This window comes from Chaetura pelagica, unplaced genomic scaffold (genome assembly GCF_000747805.2).
Source record: "Chaetura pelagica isolate M959 unplaced genomic scaffold, ChaPel_1.0 scaffold737, whole genome shotgun sequence".
Lineage (NCBI taxonomy): Eukaryota > Metazoa > Chordata > Aves > Apodiformes > Apodidae > Chaetura > Chaetura pelagica.
In genome coordinates, this window is record NW_009953813.1 from 679,753 (window position 1) to 694,017 (window position 14,265).

General features: G+C 41.5%; 1 protein-coding gene across 1 annotated transcript in view; it reads left to right on the plus strand.

Moving 5' to 3' along the window:
* Window positions 1-14,265, plus strand: part of AKAP13 (A kinase (PRKA) anchor protein 13) — a 67,109-nt gene that overhangs the window by 10,889 nt on the left and 41,955 nt on the right. Inside the window, exons 3-4 of the mRNA XM_010001303.1 lie at window positions 2,208-2,344; window positions 9,045-9,388. Of these exons, the coding sequence (XP_009999605.1) occupies window positions 2,208-2,344; window positions 9,045-9,388 (481 nt within the window). The remainder of the gene's footprint in view (window positions 1-2,207; window positions 2,345-9,044; window positions 9,389-14,265) is intronic.

The window sequence follows — 14,265 nt, forward strand, 5'->3', positions numbered from 1 at the left end:
TGTAAGGACAGTCTTCAGTTCTTAGAAGGTAACTCCAGAAACTGTAGCTTCTCATTTTCAGTCAGTAGTTTTGAAATTAGATGCTTGAGGGAGTGTAGCAGATGTGTAGATATCAGCATGGAACTGGAGGGTTCAGCTCTCTCTTGATTTGAGGCTTTAAACATAAGAGAGTTGCTTGGAAACTTTCTTCCTAGAGCTTTTTTTGTTGGGTTTGTTGGGGTTTTTCTTGTTGTTGTTTTCTTTTTACCTCTGTATTATGTGCAGAGGTGTGTCTCCATCATAATTGTATTTTTCACCTGCATGTCCACAGAGAGGAGCAGAGTTATACTGTCAGTCCATATGTGCAGCATGCAGGGGTGGCTGTGTGATGGCAGTCAGAGTCCCCACGTCACAGCAGTTCTGTCACTGGAGCTTGGCAGGTCATGGCCATGGGAGACAGGGCTCAGTATTGTTCAGTGCCAATGCAGTTTCAAAGGAAACAAACCCAGGAAGCTAACTGAGAAAAGGAGGGGGAGAAGTTCCACCCTCCCCCCCCCTCCAACAGCAAAAAATAAAGGAGAAGGGAGGGAAGAGAAAGCTTGGGGTGTGGGGGTGTTCCCATCACTCTGCTCTTCACTGTCCCTCCCTACCGCTTCATCATCTCTGTCCCTTGGAGGCTCCCGCAGAGCCTTTCGCTGCCTCTTGTGATTTATCTTCAGGGTGAGGTATCCCTTGGCTCATCTGGACCGTCCCCACTGATTTTCCACTGAAACGTGGCTCAAGCCCCTTTGTTTTTCAGTCTGGGCTGTGGACACACTTTGCCAGCTGGACGGCCGGCACCCTGGCCTGCTCCCCTACAGCCTCTCAGTCTCTTCTTTGCTTTTCCCTACCTTTTCTTTTTCCCCCTCTTTCTTCCTCTCTTCCCCCTCCCTCTCTCTCTCGGGGATGGAAAAGCAGCTCAGATTTTCCAAGTTTACCGAAAGGGGAGTGGGACTGGGGAGCAGCTGCATAACCTCCTATAAATGCTTTTCCAATTCTCTGTGGTGTGGAAACTCCTCTGCAGGGTAATGGGGTTTCCGACTGGTGTCGTTTCTCCCGTGCCCAGGACAGCGGCAGCCCCACTGCCATCAATACAGCCTCCACCAGTGGCTCACTGCCATCAGCTGGGCTGTGCCTGGGGTGTTAGATAGCTGCTGTCAGGCTCAGGTTAAGGATAGGGAAGGGAAATGGGTGGTTTCAAAGTACCCAAACCTGTCAGCGTTGCGTTGATGTGTGAGGCTGACAGAGCCAAGTATGGTGTTTGTCAGGTACAATTTAAGAGCAAAAGAACATTTTAATGCTTTGGCTCCTCTCCAGGGAAGTAAAGTTATTTTGGCTCTGTTTAGTTAGAGCAAGTTGCAAAATAACACCTTTCTTTAAAAAAAACAAAACACCTGGTAATCAGAAAATATTTTTAGCTGGGAGAAAAGAATTGTTACTAATACCTGTGCCTGAAGGCTGAACAAACAAAAATATATATGGACATTTTTTATGCAAGTATATGTCTGTTAAGGGTTTTGGGAAGGAAGGGCATTCTCAGTGGCTGCAGTCTGTTTCTGTGCTGCTGATCACCCCAATACAAACTGCTGGAAGCGTTTTAGAAAAAAGAGATGCAATAGGCTTATATTTCTATGTCAGGAGTTATGAAAGCTGAGGATTTTTATAAAAACATTTTTAAATCTTGTGGAAGTCATGCTAGTGCTTTTTCAGTGAGAAGTATACAAGGAAATCATCCCAATATACCTTAGAAGCACCTTGGCATTCAGAGGGAATTGATTCTTTAATTGAGAAGGAAGAAAACATTGTCAGGTTGTATTTCTGCATTTATTGAATATGAATCTAATTTTGTACTTGCTGCAATTGATGAGAAGCACTGTGTTATGCTCAGTGGGGAGTACCTGATCTATAGCATCTTTAACAGCACCTCCACCTACAGGTATATATGGCTTTTTAATGCAGAATTTAAAATTTGAACCATGTACTTTGATGCTGCAGCAAAAAGGATTTTTCAACTCTTGAATAAATTATTTTAAAAGTTCACAGGCAGTGTTTTGGGTGGTGAACACGATTTTATGTATCTGTGTTTTCTGTTCTTTTCCAGTCCTCAGATTTACTGAGCCTATGCAGGTTGGAGACATGGATGCTACAGAAAGTGTCAGACCGTCACTCTTTCTGCTTTGTTCCCACAGAATGTGAGAACTTCTTGGAGGATGGGCTGAGTAGTGTCTGTGCCTCATCACAGGGTGTCCTCAAAAGAGAGTCTGGGAGCGAGTCTGACCTCTTCCCCTTGGCAGGTGATGGGATGGAAGACCTTGTCTTTGGAAAGGTAGGAAAGCTTGGTTGGGATACGGTTAAAAAAAGCTCTAAGTCCTGATTTGATAACCCTGTATTGCAAATGCAGAGAATCTTGGTTTCACTGGTGAGTTAGAAACCTGGAAGCAATTATCTTGGACTGGAATAGATGGGAAGGATCTGGTCCTGTCTTCATTTGCAGCAACATGAGGGATGTATTTACTTGCAGCACAATTCCAAAAACTCTGCAGCTCCTGATGTTAAAAAAGATGAAAGCAATTTTGATTGTCCAGAAGTAAATCAGGTGCTAGAGAAACAGATGAAAAGGTGGATTTTCTTGCAGGATCATTAGGGATTGCACAGATGGTATGAAAGCCATCTTTAACTAACGTAACAAAGATCTTTTCTCCAGCAAACTGACCTCTGCACTGACACCTTCAGAATCATATACTGTAATTCTCAGAGGAACCAGTGTTTTTCTTTAAGTTTAGTGTGACTCCTGTCATAGGAAGGAAACACTCACTTTAAATACTTAAGGCCAATTCCAATGAATAGTTTTGTTTCCTAGGCAACGTACCTCTAATGCCTTTTTGTGTGCAGGAAAATGTTTTCAGGTTTACTTAAAATCAACAACAGAAGTCATTACTAACCTAAGTCATCCCTATGCCCTTTGTGTTGCTTATGACTGAGAAGAGGAAGGAGTGGGTGAGACCTGAGAGCCAGAGTCAGCTTCTTGAACAGAGGAGGCCTTCCTTTAGCATTGGTCTCCCACTCTCTGCATCAGAGAAGCTTGAATTTATTTGGAGGGTGATTAGGTTTTTATCTTTGAGAATAATCTTTCTGGTAATTCATACTCTTCTTGCCATAAGTAGATGATGAAAAAGCACCCAGAAAGAATAGAGTGATGCAGAATCAAAGAAGACATGAACCTTCCTTAGAGCAGCCATTACCTTGGTCTCAACTCCATGAAATCACATGCTTAGGTTCAGCTCCAGCTTACCTGGTTGAGCAGGCACGGCTCCTACTCTGAAAAACTGAGCTTTTGGAGTAGGTTTCACACGTACTTTCAGAGAAATGTATTTAATGAAACAAAATTCTGTTTGCTTAAATCTAATCAGATGATGCTGAATATTTTCCAGCGGGATGGGAAACACCAAAGCCTGGGCTAAGTGATGTCATGTGCTATAAATGAACAGTAAAGTCATCCTTAATGCATGTGGTAGGGCACAGAGCTCACCAGCCTCACCCTTTCCCATCTTCCTTTCAAAGTGATTCTGGACCCTGAATTGTGACAATATAAGGCTGTTTGGCAGAACAGAAGACTGTCTTCAATTTTCTCATATAGAGTGGCACGAATTACGACAGTTGACTGTCATTTGAGCCTGATTTAATGCTTGTGTGGGAGAAAAGTGCTGGGGAAACACAGTAAATTTTATATTGTACAAAATTTCAGCTTTTTCCCTTCTTTATGTGGGAAGTTTCCTTCTCCAAATACAAGAAAAAAAACCACAACTTCAAAAGAATAGGTAGTGCAAAGTAAAAGGGATGCTGCAGGCAACAGGAGGAGGTGGTGGGGGAAGCAGATCTTCATTGCCAATGGAGAGCAGGCAGAGGGAGGAAATTATTTTATTTGTAGAAAAGGAATCTCTTAATTTGACAGCTTTGCATTCTTCTCATTATGAAGTGGATTGTAGACTTTGTCTACGAAGGGGTTCAGAAGGTTCTTGAGTTGAGTTTAGGAAGTTATTCAAAGCTAATCTCAGCCTCAGTTGTGTTTTTTCATCTCTGCTTTGCTGACTAACTTGATTACTTGTCTCCTTTCTCAGAGTTTATCTGAGTCCCTTTTCTACAGTTAAAGCTATTTTTAGAAGGAGCAGAGACACTAGCTGAGTGTTGTGAGCTCATTCCTGAAATGAGTCTTACATTTGTTTTGGACTACTGGGTTCAGCTGGTAGAAATGCAAGTTACAAGTATTTTTAATAACCCCTAAAATCAGTGCTGGGTGTAATCTTCCTTTATTCTGAAAAATAATGTAAGGTGCAGGTCTTGGTTGTGGTTGTTCAGTTATAAGCCTATTAAATAGTACATTTTCCATATCAAAATGTTCTGAGCAGAGGATCTCAAACCTTTCAGTGTCATGATGATTATTGTTGTTAGTAATCCTGTCCTCTTTTCACTTTTGTGTGGAGCAAGGGTTGAACTTTTGGCTATTAGAGTTGCTCTTGCTGTATAAATCAGTACTCCTATGTTAACTGCTTAATACGTTTGAATAAATTTAGGAAGAGCAGGCCACTGTCTGTGCAGGGTCTTTGGGCCACCTCCATAGGCATCACTTGAAAGTCATAGATTTTTAAGCCCTGTTTCTATCCCAGAACCATGAAGAACTGAGGCCTGTGGAATTACAAAATCTGCAAGTACCTTAAACCATCCCTGGTGTTTAGTGCATGCTCGCACTGCCATCTCCAGTGCTTGTCTCTTTGGGTTTTTTTGCTCTGAAAGACATGTGCTGAGCTGGGTAACATGAGCTCCTGGGTTCAGAGAGCTTCAGCACTAAATCCTGCCTTGTTTTTTCAGACTCTGGAGGCTGTTGCTGAAGTCCAGAAATCACTTCCAATGTGATGTCTAAAGCTTCAGCACAATGCTTTATTTTTTTGAGTCAGCGCTTCATTCCCATGTCCTCCTCATCCTGCTTTTCCTTCTCTGTCCCAGCCAGCCATCTGGGCAGGCTTTGGAACACCCTCTTCCTTGAATGCTTAATGATTAATAAGGTCATTTCTCAGAGTCATCTGGCAGATCCTGGGGTGTAGCCCATAAGCTTTGCTCATCTTAACTTTTAACCTGCCATCGAAGTTCAGTGTCGCTGGGAAGTTTTTTAATGTGCCTCTTGGGAAATGAGTCAGATGAAAGGCCCTTGGGAAGGCAGGAACCCACAGGTCATTGTCAAAGGGAGGGTTTAAAAATCAACCCTGTGCCTTTTGTTTAATTTCTAGCTTTGTTTTGCTTTGCTGAAGGAAAAACACAAATAACATGCATATTTTGCATTTATTTTTTCAGAATTACAGTTCCTCTTAAAGAAAGCAAACAAAACCAAACACACAAAAACCCAACAACCATGCAAAAAAACCCACAAACCCAAAGGAATATAGCTTTGAAGAGAGAGGCTTTCACCAGGGGAAGACTTTTCCACTTTGAATAATAAAAATTATCATAATTAATAGGAGGCCACTACTGAGGTTAATTTTAGGAAGCCTGGAGCCGTAGGCAAATCCAGATAAAAATTACTCTGCTAGTTTATGTATCAAGCCAATGAGATACTGACTCCCTTACTGTACTGCTATGCCAAATCATAGGATCAGAATGGTTTGGGTTGGGAGGAACCTTAAAGACCATCTAGTTCCAACCCCCCCTGCATGGGCAGGGACACCTCCCACTAGACCAGGTTGCTCCAAGCCCCATCCAACCTGGCCTTGAACACTTCCAGGGATAAGGCTTCCACAACTCTTTTGAAATAAACTTCAGGATGCCAGGGTTTAGTTTTTTTAATAATTTAAAAGTTTATTTTATTAAATACTGTAAGACCTTTAATGTCTTTGTCACATGGAAGATCAGGGGACACAGCAAGTTTGTGTCTCACCACTTCACATGTCATCATGAAAATGATTGAAAGAACATTTTGATTCCCCTTACCAAGGCCGCCTATAGATGGAGGGGTTTAGCTGAAGAAGTTATCTTATACCCCCACCATCCTAGTGATTTCTCTTATCCTTATTCACAAAGCCACATACAATCTTTCTCAGAGAACTCACATTTTATGCCTTATCTCATCTTTTCTTAATAGCCTCTCACCAAGTGCTGTTTCTGAGAACAAAGAAAATTCCCATTAGCACATGTCTGTAAAGGCTCTTCTCAACCTTGAGTTTTATGGTCATGGTTAAGGGCTAAGTTCACTGAGGTGTGATGTAGCAACCCTAACTTGAAGAAAATCAGTATTTCTGTAATGTTTTATGTTTCCTGTAGGAGCTGAACACATTAGAGAAACATTTCTATTCTGCAAACAGGGTGTTTTCTTACTGAAATAGGGTTAAAGAGCAGGGCATATTTACTGGCGCTTGGCTAGATAGCTAATTTTTTGCAGAGGTGGCTACACTATAGATGTTTCTTAGATGTGTCAGCCACATTTGGCATTTTGCAGGCAGAGTCCTGGTCTTTCATATTAACTATTTTGCTTGGTTAAAAAAAATATTAAAAAAATAGTGTTTGAATGAAGGCAGAATATTTTTATAAGAATAAGCTTGGGCCACAAGCTTAAGGCAAATGTTTATTGTGTTCTGCAGTCAGTCTGATGTTTGAGGTAAAAGTTAAAATGGACCAAATATATTTCACATTTTCTAAATATCTCTTTGAGCAGCACTTTACTCTAGAAAACATGACGCTTTCCTGTTAGGGGAAGGAGTTTTGTTCTGCATTTTCAACTGGAACAGTATTGTCATCTGAGAAATAAAAAATTCTCTGTTTACTCTAATTCCTGCCTACATAATTGGATGTTCTGTGTTATTGTTGCTAGATTTGCATCCAAATTTAATGTTTCCAAACTGTCCCATCCTTCCACTGCACAGCTGGCAGATAGTCCTCTCTCCTCCTGCTGTGCTGCTCTCATGTTTAACAGTATTTTCCTGTGTCTCTGAAAAGTGAAGCAGACTCTTTTCTGTACTGACAGAATATTATCCACATAATGATTACTTAATTTGTCTAGGTTTAAGCAATTCAGTAAACTCTCATCATGACTCATACAAATATCAGATTATCTTGAATAATGCCAAATGTCATCGAAAACTCTGCAGGGCTTCCATTTCAGTTCTCTTCTGTTTTAACCTATGCTTCCTAGTTAAATATGTGTTAAATCAAAAGCCTTACATCACAGTGTAAGTTTACTATCACAGTATTTACACACATTCACCATTAATATTTGACATTCCTTACCATGAAATGAATGCTTTTGGAGGGGTATATTTTTAATGTGTTTCTCAGTATTTTGTGTTTAAAAGGTATATTGTACTTTGGTGTTATGCCACAGATACTGTCTTTATCTTTTCTCTTTTTTCTTTCATGGATGGGAGAGGGGAAACAATGCAACAGCATTTATTTAAACCACCTTAGGAACATTGTGTTCCTTTTGAACGGAAATAAGAATAAAAAATAGCAGCGTTTGAGACAGATTTTCCCTCTAAATAGTGAAATATTTGATTAGAATGCTTTTGGAACACCTCAGCTCCTTTTTCTTTGGTTTAACAAGGAAGTTTTAGATTATAATGTGTGCCCCTGGAAAAAAAAAATGTATCAAAGAAAACCAAAAGTGTCTGGAGCATTTAACACTGCTGGGCTTGAACAACGTCAGGGCAGTGGGATCCGAGGTGAGGACTGATCTAGGGCGGCACTGCTTCTGTTCACCCTGTCCCACATGGGGTTTGTTGCCCATCTCCCCCTCCAGAGAACAGACTTTTGGAGCTCATTGTCCTCTGCCAAATGAGAGCTGTCAGCCTGCAGCTCCTTGAGGGCTCAGCTTCTGCTGGGACCCACCGAGCCTGCTATTTGAAGACAATTAACTGCTGTGGCTTTGCTGAATTGTCTATTATATGTGGCCTGACAGATCATTCTGCCTGTTATTATTTTAAATGATACAGCACAGGGCTGTGCAGGAGAATAAATTGAAACTTCCCATGTCAGTCCCCTGGGGCAAGCACCATTTTAGACTGAAGGTGATGTCAGGGAGATGCTTGTGTTTTTTTGGGCTAGCCACTGGGAACACAGAATACGCAGAGGCTCTTCTCGGGCTGTATGGTCAGCATGTGGCCTTTGGCCAAAGAGGAGCATTTTGGCTTCCACTTACTGATTTTGGAGCATACTAAACCAAAAAAATGCAGTATGACTCCAGACCTGTAATACAGGGTAGCTGATCCTCTGGAACAATATTTTTCAATTGCAGTTGGATTGGAAAAATGCTGCAAACCCTGGCATTAACTTTTTGCTTAATGGAAAGTACTGGGGGACAGGGATTTCAGTTTTTATTTTTTCTGTTTGTTTTTTGTTACTGAATAATTGTCCCTTTTGACCTTTGTGATGTCTGGAACATGTTGCCCTCTTTGCTTCTGTGGCTGAGAGCTACAAACCCAATCCAAGACCCACAGGAGAGGCTGGAGTTTGTCATCAGGAGTCATGATGACCCAGTTCCCCATTAATTGCTCTTTGTAAACCTTTGTTGGTTTCATGGCACTTTGATCAATAACAGGTTTAGCCAGAAATGGTGAGAGGAGCAGGATTTGCTGTGCAGCATGAAATGTGGAATTGGAGAGAGGAAGGCAGGTAGAGGACCCAAACTTGGGAGCCCAGGGTTATAGCAACCAGGGACTTGTGGAGTGGAAGAGATTGCTCTGCAGGACATTCTCTTTTGAAACCAGAACAAAAAATTCTCAAAAATTCTCTGCTATCAATTAAGGAATTTCTAAGCTTGTGTGAAATATAAAATATTTGCATTTATTAAAAATGTTAAATGTATTCACTTCGGTGAAATTGTTCATGGTAAGAGTCCATGGGATTTTGAGCAACCTGATCTAGTGAATGATGGTCCCTGCCTATGGCAGGGTTGTTGGACTAGATGATCTTTAAAGGTCTCTTCCAACCCAAACCAGTCTGTGATTATACTTGAGTATATTTTTAATTTTTCTTATCCACACCAGCCTGAAGAGGAACAGTCTGCATGTGATGTCACCAGCTCCAGTTCCTCTGCAGATGACACCATGTCCCTGGAGAGGAACTCATCCCTGGGCAGCGACACATCCCTTCCCTTCCCACCGACAGTGAACTTCGTCCAGCCCAAGGACAGGCACAGCCTGGATGGCAGCTGCACCAACATGGTGGCTGCAGAGGGAGGAGAGAAGGAAGAAGAGCTGGACAGTATCACAGATGTGCCCGCTCATTCCTCCGTCTTGCGAAACTCCATGCGGCCACTGTCACCTTTCCGTCGGCACAGCTGGGGGCCAGGGAAGAATGCCAGCAACGAAGCAGAAATAAATCAGAGGAGGTGAGTGAAGAGCTGCCTTTGATTTACTTTGCATCCACTCATGCATATTTATCTCAGCTTTAGTCTCAACGTGATAAAACAGAAATCTGAGGATTAACTGCTGATTATTTCTCTTTGACTTAAAGGGGTGAAGACAATCACCTAACCTATGTTTGTTTGTTTTAAATTAACTTTCAGGATTCAAGTACTTATACCTACAGTACCGACACTTGGGCTTTCCAGAGCAAGTGGAGTAACCTTGGGACAGTTCTTCCATTTGAACTGTTACTACCCCTTTATATATAAGGGACTTCATTAAAGAAATTATTGGTGTTAAGTCTCACTGATCTCAAAATAAACACAACTATTATTGCTATGTTTGTATTGAGAGATAACACAGGCACCAAGGTTTTAAAAAGAGGTGTGGAGGCTTCTTATGGTGGTGAAATGAGTAGTCCCTGCTCCACGGAATTCGTTCCACCTAGGTGTCTCATGAACAGTAGGTCCCACCAACTACTCACCAATGCCTCTGTTGGTGCCCAGGAAGATTCAAAAGAGAAGTCTTCCCGTTTGTTCTTTCAGAAGATACAACAGGGAGAGGTGTAACAGCCACCTGAGTGTGTAGATGCTGGTGCCAAGTGGGTGTGGGAAGAAAAGGTGTGCTCACCCCCCCATCTGGATGGGGAAGATGCTGAAGGAAAGGATCTGTGGGTATCACTACCCTTCAGATTTTAAAGCCAATGTTGAAAAGCAATCAGAAGCATAGCAACATAGGGTGAGAGATGATATTACTGCTGGTGTTGTTGTTATTGTTGTTTACTACTGCCATCATTTTTTGGCTTCATTTCTGGTCCTCAGGTAATATTTAAATACATTAAGTAATATACATCTTTTTAAAGTTACAGAAGGTCAGCATATAGTATACATGCAGGTTTATGACAGAATGAGCCTCTAAGCTCATAAACTCATTTAGAGAGAACTATGTTTAAGTGTAGGACCTGTTATGTCAGGATTTCTTAGGGCAATGAACTGCATAGCTGGCAATTACATCTAACACTTAACAGATGCGGTTAAATAATTCTGTGTCAGACTTGGGAGGCTGTCTCTGATATGGGAAGATACATTAATTGTAAATAAAAGTACATTTGAGTTAAAGGAACAGTAATTATTCTCATGTGTTCTTAGATGCTGCTACGTAAGGATAGCTGTTAAATAGGTTCATTAGAAAAGAAAAGCTGTGTGGGTCTTTGCTGCTGATTTGGCTCCTGTTTGGTTTTATGTTTCTGTTACAAAGAACTTGGATTATTTGTTGTTTGTTGGGGGTTTTTTTTATCTTTGTTCTTTTCATACCTGACTGTTGTGATGTTTAGATTCTGGTTGCTTAGTGAGCAACAACAAATACCAAGGAAGTGAAGCCTGAACAAGTGACTTTCATACGAATCACATAAATTCAGGGTGTTTTTCTTGTTCATTTATTTTGTGTGCAGTAGATATTTTTCCATTTAAACGGGAACAGTGCTTAATGTAACTTGACTTGCAGACCTTGGAAGTGAAGTAACACAGAGCACAAGCCTTAGCTAAGGTTTATCATGATGGTGGCCAGGATCTGTGCTGCTCTCACCACCTGCCACCGCTTGTCCATGCTCCCTCTCCCTCTCTGGGCACCTGTGGCTCTTCTTTCTTCTGTTGTTGAGCAGGTTGCACTCACTAAATGAGCAGAAAACAAGCCAAATAAAGTGAAATTGCCACTAAAGCCCAAGGACTGCAGCTGAGCTGCACAGCTGGAAGGAGCAATGGAGCGACAGGCTGCACAGTCAGCCAAGCTGTAAGAGGTGCCTCCAGCCCCAGCAAAGGACTTGCAGCCAGGTCCAGCCCCCATCCACCAAAAAGCCTTTCCCACAATGGCAGGGGTAGCCAAGTCAAGCTTAAATAGAGCTGCTGACACAGAGCCCAAAAGAGCCTATGGAAATAATTTTTTTTTTATTTGGTCTTTTCCAGCATTACATGTTTTCTTTTTGCACAAAGGATGAGCATAAAAGTTTTTCCACAGAAATGATCAGACAAAATGTTGTCATTTTAAATAAAATGTGAAAACATGCTCAGTTCCCCTCCTCTTCCCCTCTCTCCTCAGATGCACTTAACGGATAATCCTCGTGTCTACATTTTACTATTAAAAATACAAAGAAAACTAACAAGACTGCCACAAAAGGAGGTTCATCCTTCAGTTAATTCCTGACATTCACAGCGGATTTGAAATGCCTGTCTTTCAACAATGATGCAGTGTTTGTAATGTTGGAGTCTGAGGAAAGAAATGCCAGCATTTTTCACTGATAGATTACGCTCTGCAATACTGGAGCTGGTGTTAATCATAGTTGATAACAACTTCTGTCAAGTAGTTTGTCCTTATCTAAACTTTAAAGTGACCTGGCTCTGGCAGTGACTAAGTTGCAACATGGTCAATACCTGTGAAATCTTTTTTCTGTAAAAAAAACAAAACCAAAATCAACACCCCCAAAATCAAGTTTATTTGTAAAAGAGAGAGAGAGGAGGAAAAGAGACACTCATTCCTTCTTTTTGTTTATTTAATTCTGTGTTTTCTCTGTGTCCAGTCCCTCTCTTGTTCATTTGTTAGAGGTATTATTCCTTCAGCTGCCATTTGTTCATTTTTTCCCATTCAAGCTGCTGACCACTCTCCATGATTCATTTTCAGTTCAATGCGAGTTCTGGGGGATGGTATAAAGAAGCCTCCCATTCATAGGAGAAGGTACAAAGCCAGCTAACGTGACTAACTGTTTTGCCTTTGAATGTCTACTAACCCCATACTGTCATGTTAGTAAACCTGTAGTACCTCTGGAAGTGTTGGTGTTGGAGCTGTGCATCCCGCTTGGCTGCTTTCCCTCTCCAGTCTGACCCAGGGCAGTTTTCTGACCCACAGAACACATGCTCAAGCCATTTTCTCCAGGACGATATGCTAATAACTTGGAGAAATTTCAGATATCATTTTGTTGGCCTTTGCCATGTGTAAGATTTGAAGTTGCATTAGAATAGTTGTTTACCTGCGAGCATGTGCAAAAGTTGGCTTTAAAGCCCATCAGAGACTCCTGCCAAGACTTGCAGGAGGGGCACCTGAGGAGGGGATGCATCAGACACGATCTCAGAGTTGGAAGATACTCTGTAGATTTGCAGCTGGTTGAATTAAATTTTGATCTTTTGATGTTTGTTTTTTTGTTTGTTTGTTGTTTTTTTAACTGTTTTCCTAAAACATAGAGAATTAAGTATTTTTTTCTTTACTTCCATTTGTTTTTTTCTTCTGTATAGCAAACTTTCAGTTCCTCATCCTTCAAGCAGATATGCATTTTCACTCACGTAACCTTTGCACTATTAACATAGAAAACAGGACACTTAGTTTTTGATACAGCAGACATGGACTGTCCACAGTTACACAATTTTAGGTTTAAAAAAAAAGAGAAGCTTAACCTCTCTTCTTCAGTGGTTCAACCTCTTCTCATCTCCCACAGCCTGCTACCTCTCCTCCTGTGGCAAGTTAACTCAGAATTTCACTTCCCTTGAAGTGGGTGCTGTTACATATGTGTGTGTGTAAAAGAAATTACCATATTTCCAAACATGAAAAAAAATGTTACCATGATATTGCCAGAAAACTCACTGTGCCCTACCATGCATCAGCATGAATGAAGCCATGTGAGCAGTGCTGTGTACAGTTCAAGAGAGGGCTCTTAGAAAAAGAATTGAAGTGAACAAAGAAAACCTGCAGGAGGAACATGCTTTTTCACTTCTACAAAGCCACTTTATTTGCATCATGCTTTGGTCTGTTGGAAGGAGTGCAGTGCTTGTCTCCTTGGCTCATGCAAATGAACACTTTTTACCAGTTGTCTGTTAAAATTAACGCACCTCCTACAGAGGAGTCTTGAGTCATAATATCCCGAAACCCTGAGCTTGTATGGAAAGAAACTGTCTCAAACAGACAACCTGAAATACCCAGGCATATCTGAAATGTGTGGTAATTCTTTCACATGCATTCTCGATTTTTTTTTTTTTTTTTTTCTGGCCTCCTCTCTGACCCCAGTTGCAGAGCAACAGTCTGAAACTAATTCCAAGAGCTTAAGCTCTCCCACAAGGCTGATGTTAAAATAGCTGTTCTCCCCCCTCCCCAAGTTATTCCCTGTAAAGGGATTTTGCATGCTATGTATTGATCTTATTCAGTTCTTATGGTGTTGCCAGCAGATCGTGGGTGGCTGCCCAGCAGAACTGTAATTCTGTAAGACTGCTTTCCACAGCCCTTGCCAAGACATCTTTATCATTCTCAGGGACCTTCCACCACATCCAGGCTTCCTCCTACATGTATGCAGGGCTCCTCTTTCCTGCCTCCTTTTGCTGCAGTTTCAGCATTAGGGATTGTCACTGTAACATGGCAATGGTCACTGAATCTACTGAAGGGCACTGTCTGGTGTAGATGTTACAGCATATCCTTAATGAGGAAAATTCTCTTTCCTTCAATTCTCAAGTGCTCACACAAGAATTTCTGACTTTTGCAAACAAGTCAACATGAGCATAGCTCCAAGGGTTCACCAAGCCCAGTAGACTTGGGCCCACAAATAGATGTCTGGGGGGAGCACAAAGACAGAAATCAGGTATCTACTGGTGAAACATACCTAGAGCTTTGGGGTGCAAAGCACAGGTACTTCAGAATTGTCCTCATCCAACTAACATCGTTAATAAACCAGGTAGCAATTATCTGAACTCCACCACTGAACATCAACCATCAAACCCTTCCTGACTCTTTCCAGTGTTGTGTTGTGTTGTGTGTGGAAATTATACAAGGACTTGGCATGAGATGATCCAGCCAGTGCCTTTAAACCTTCCTCTGTGCACTCTCAGGT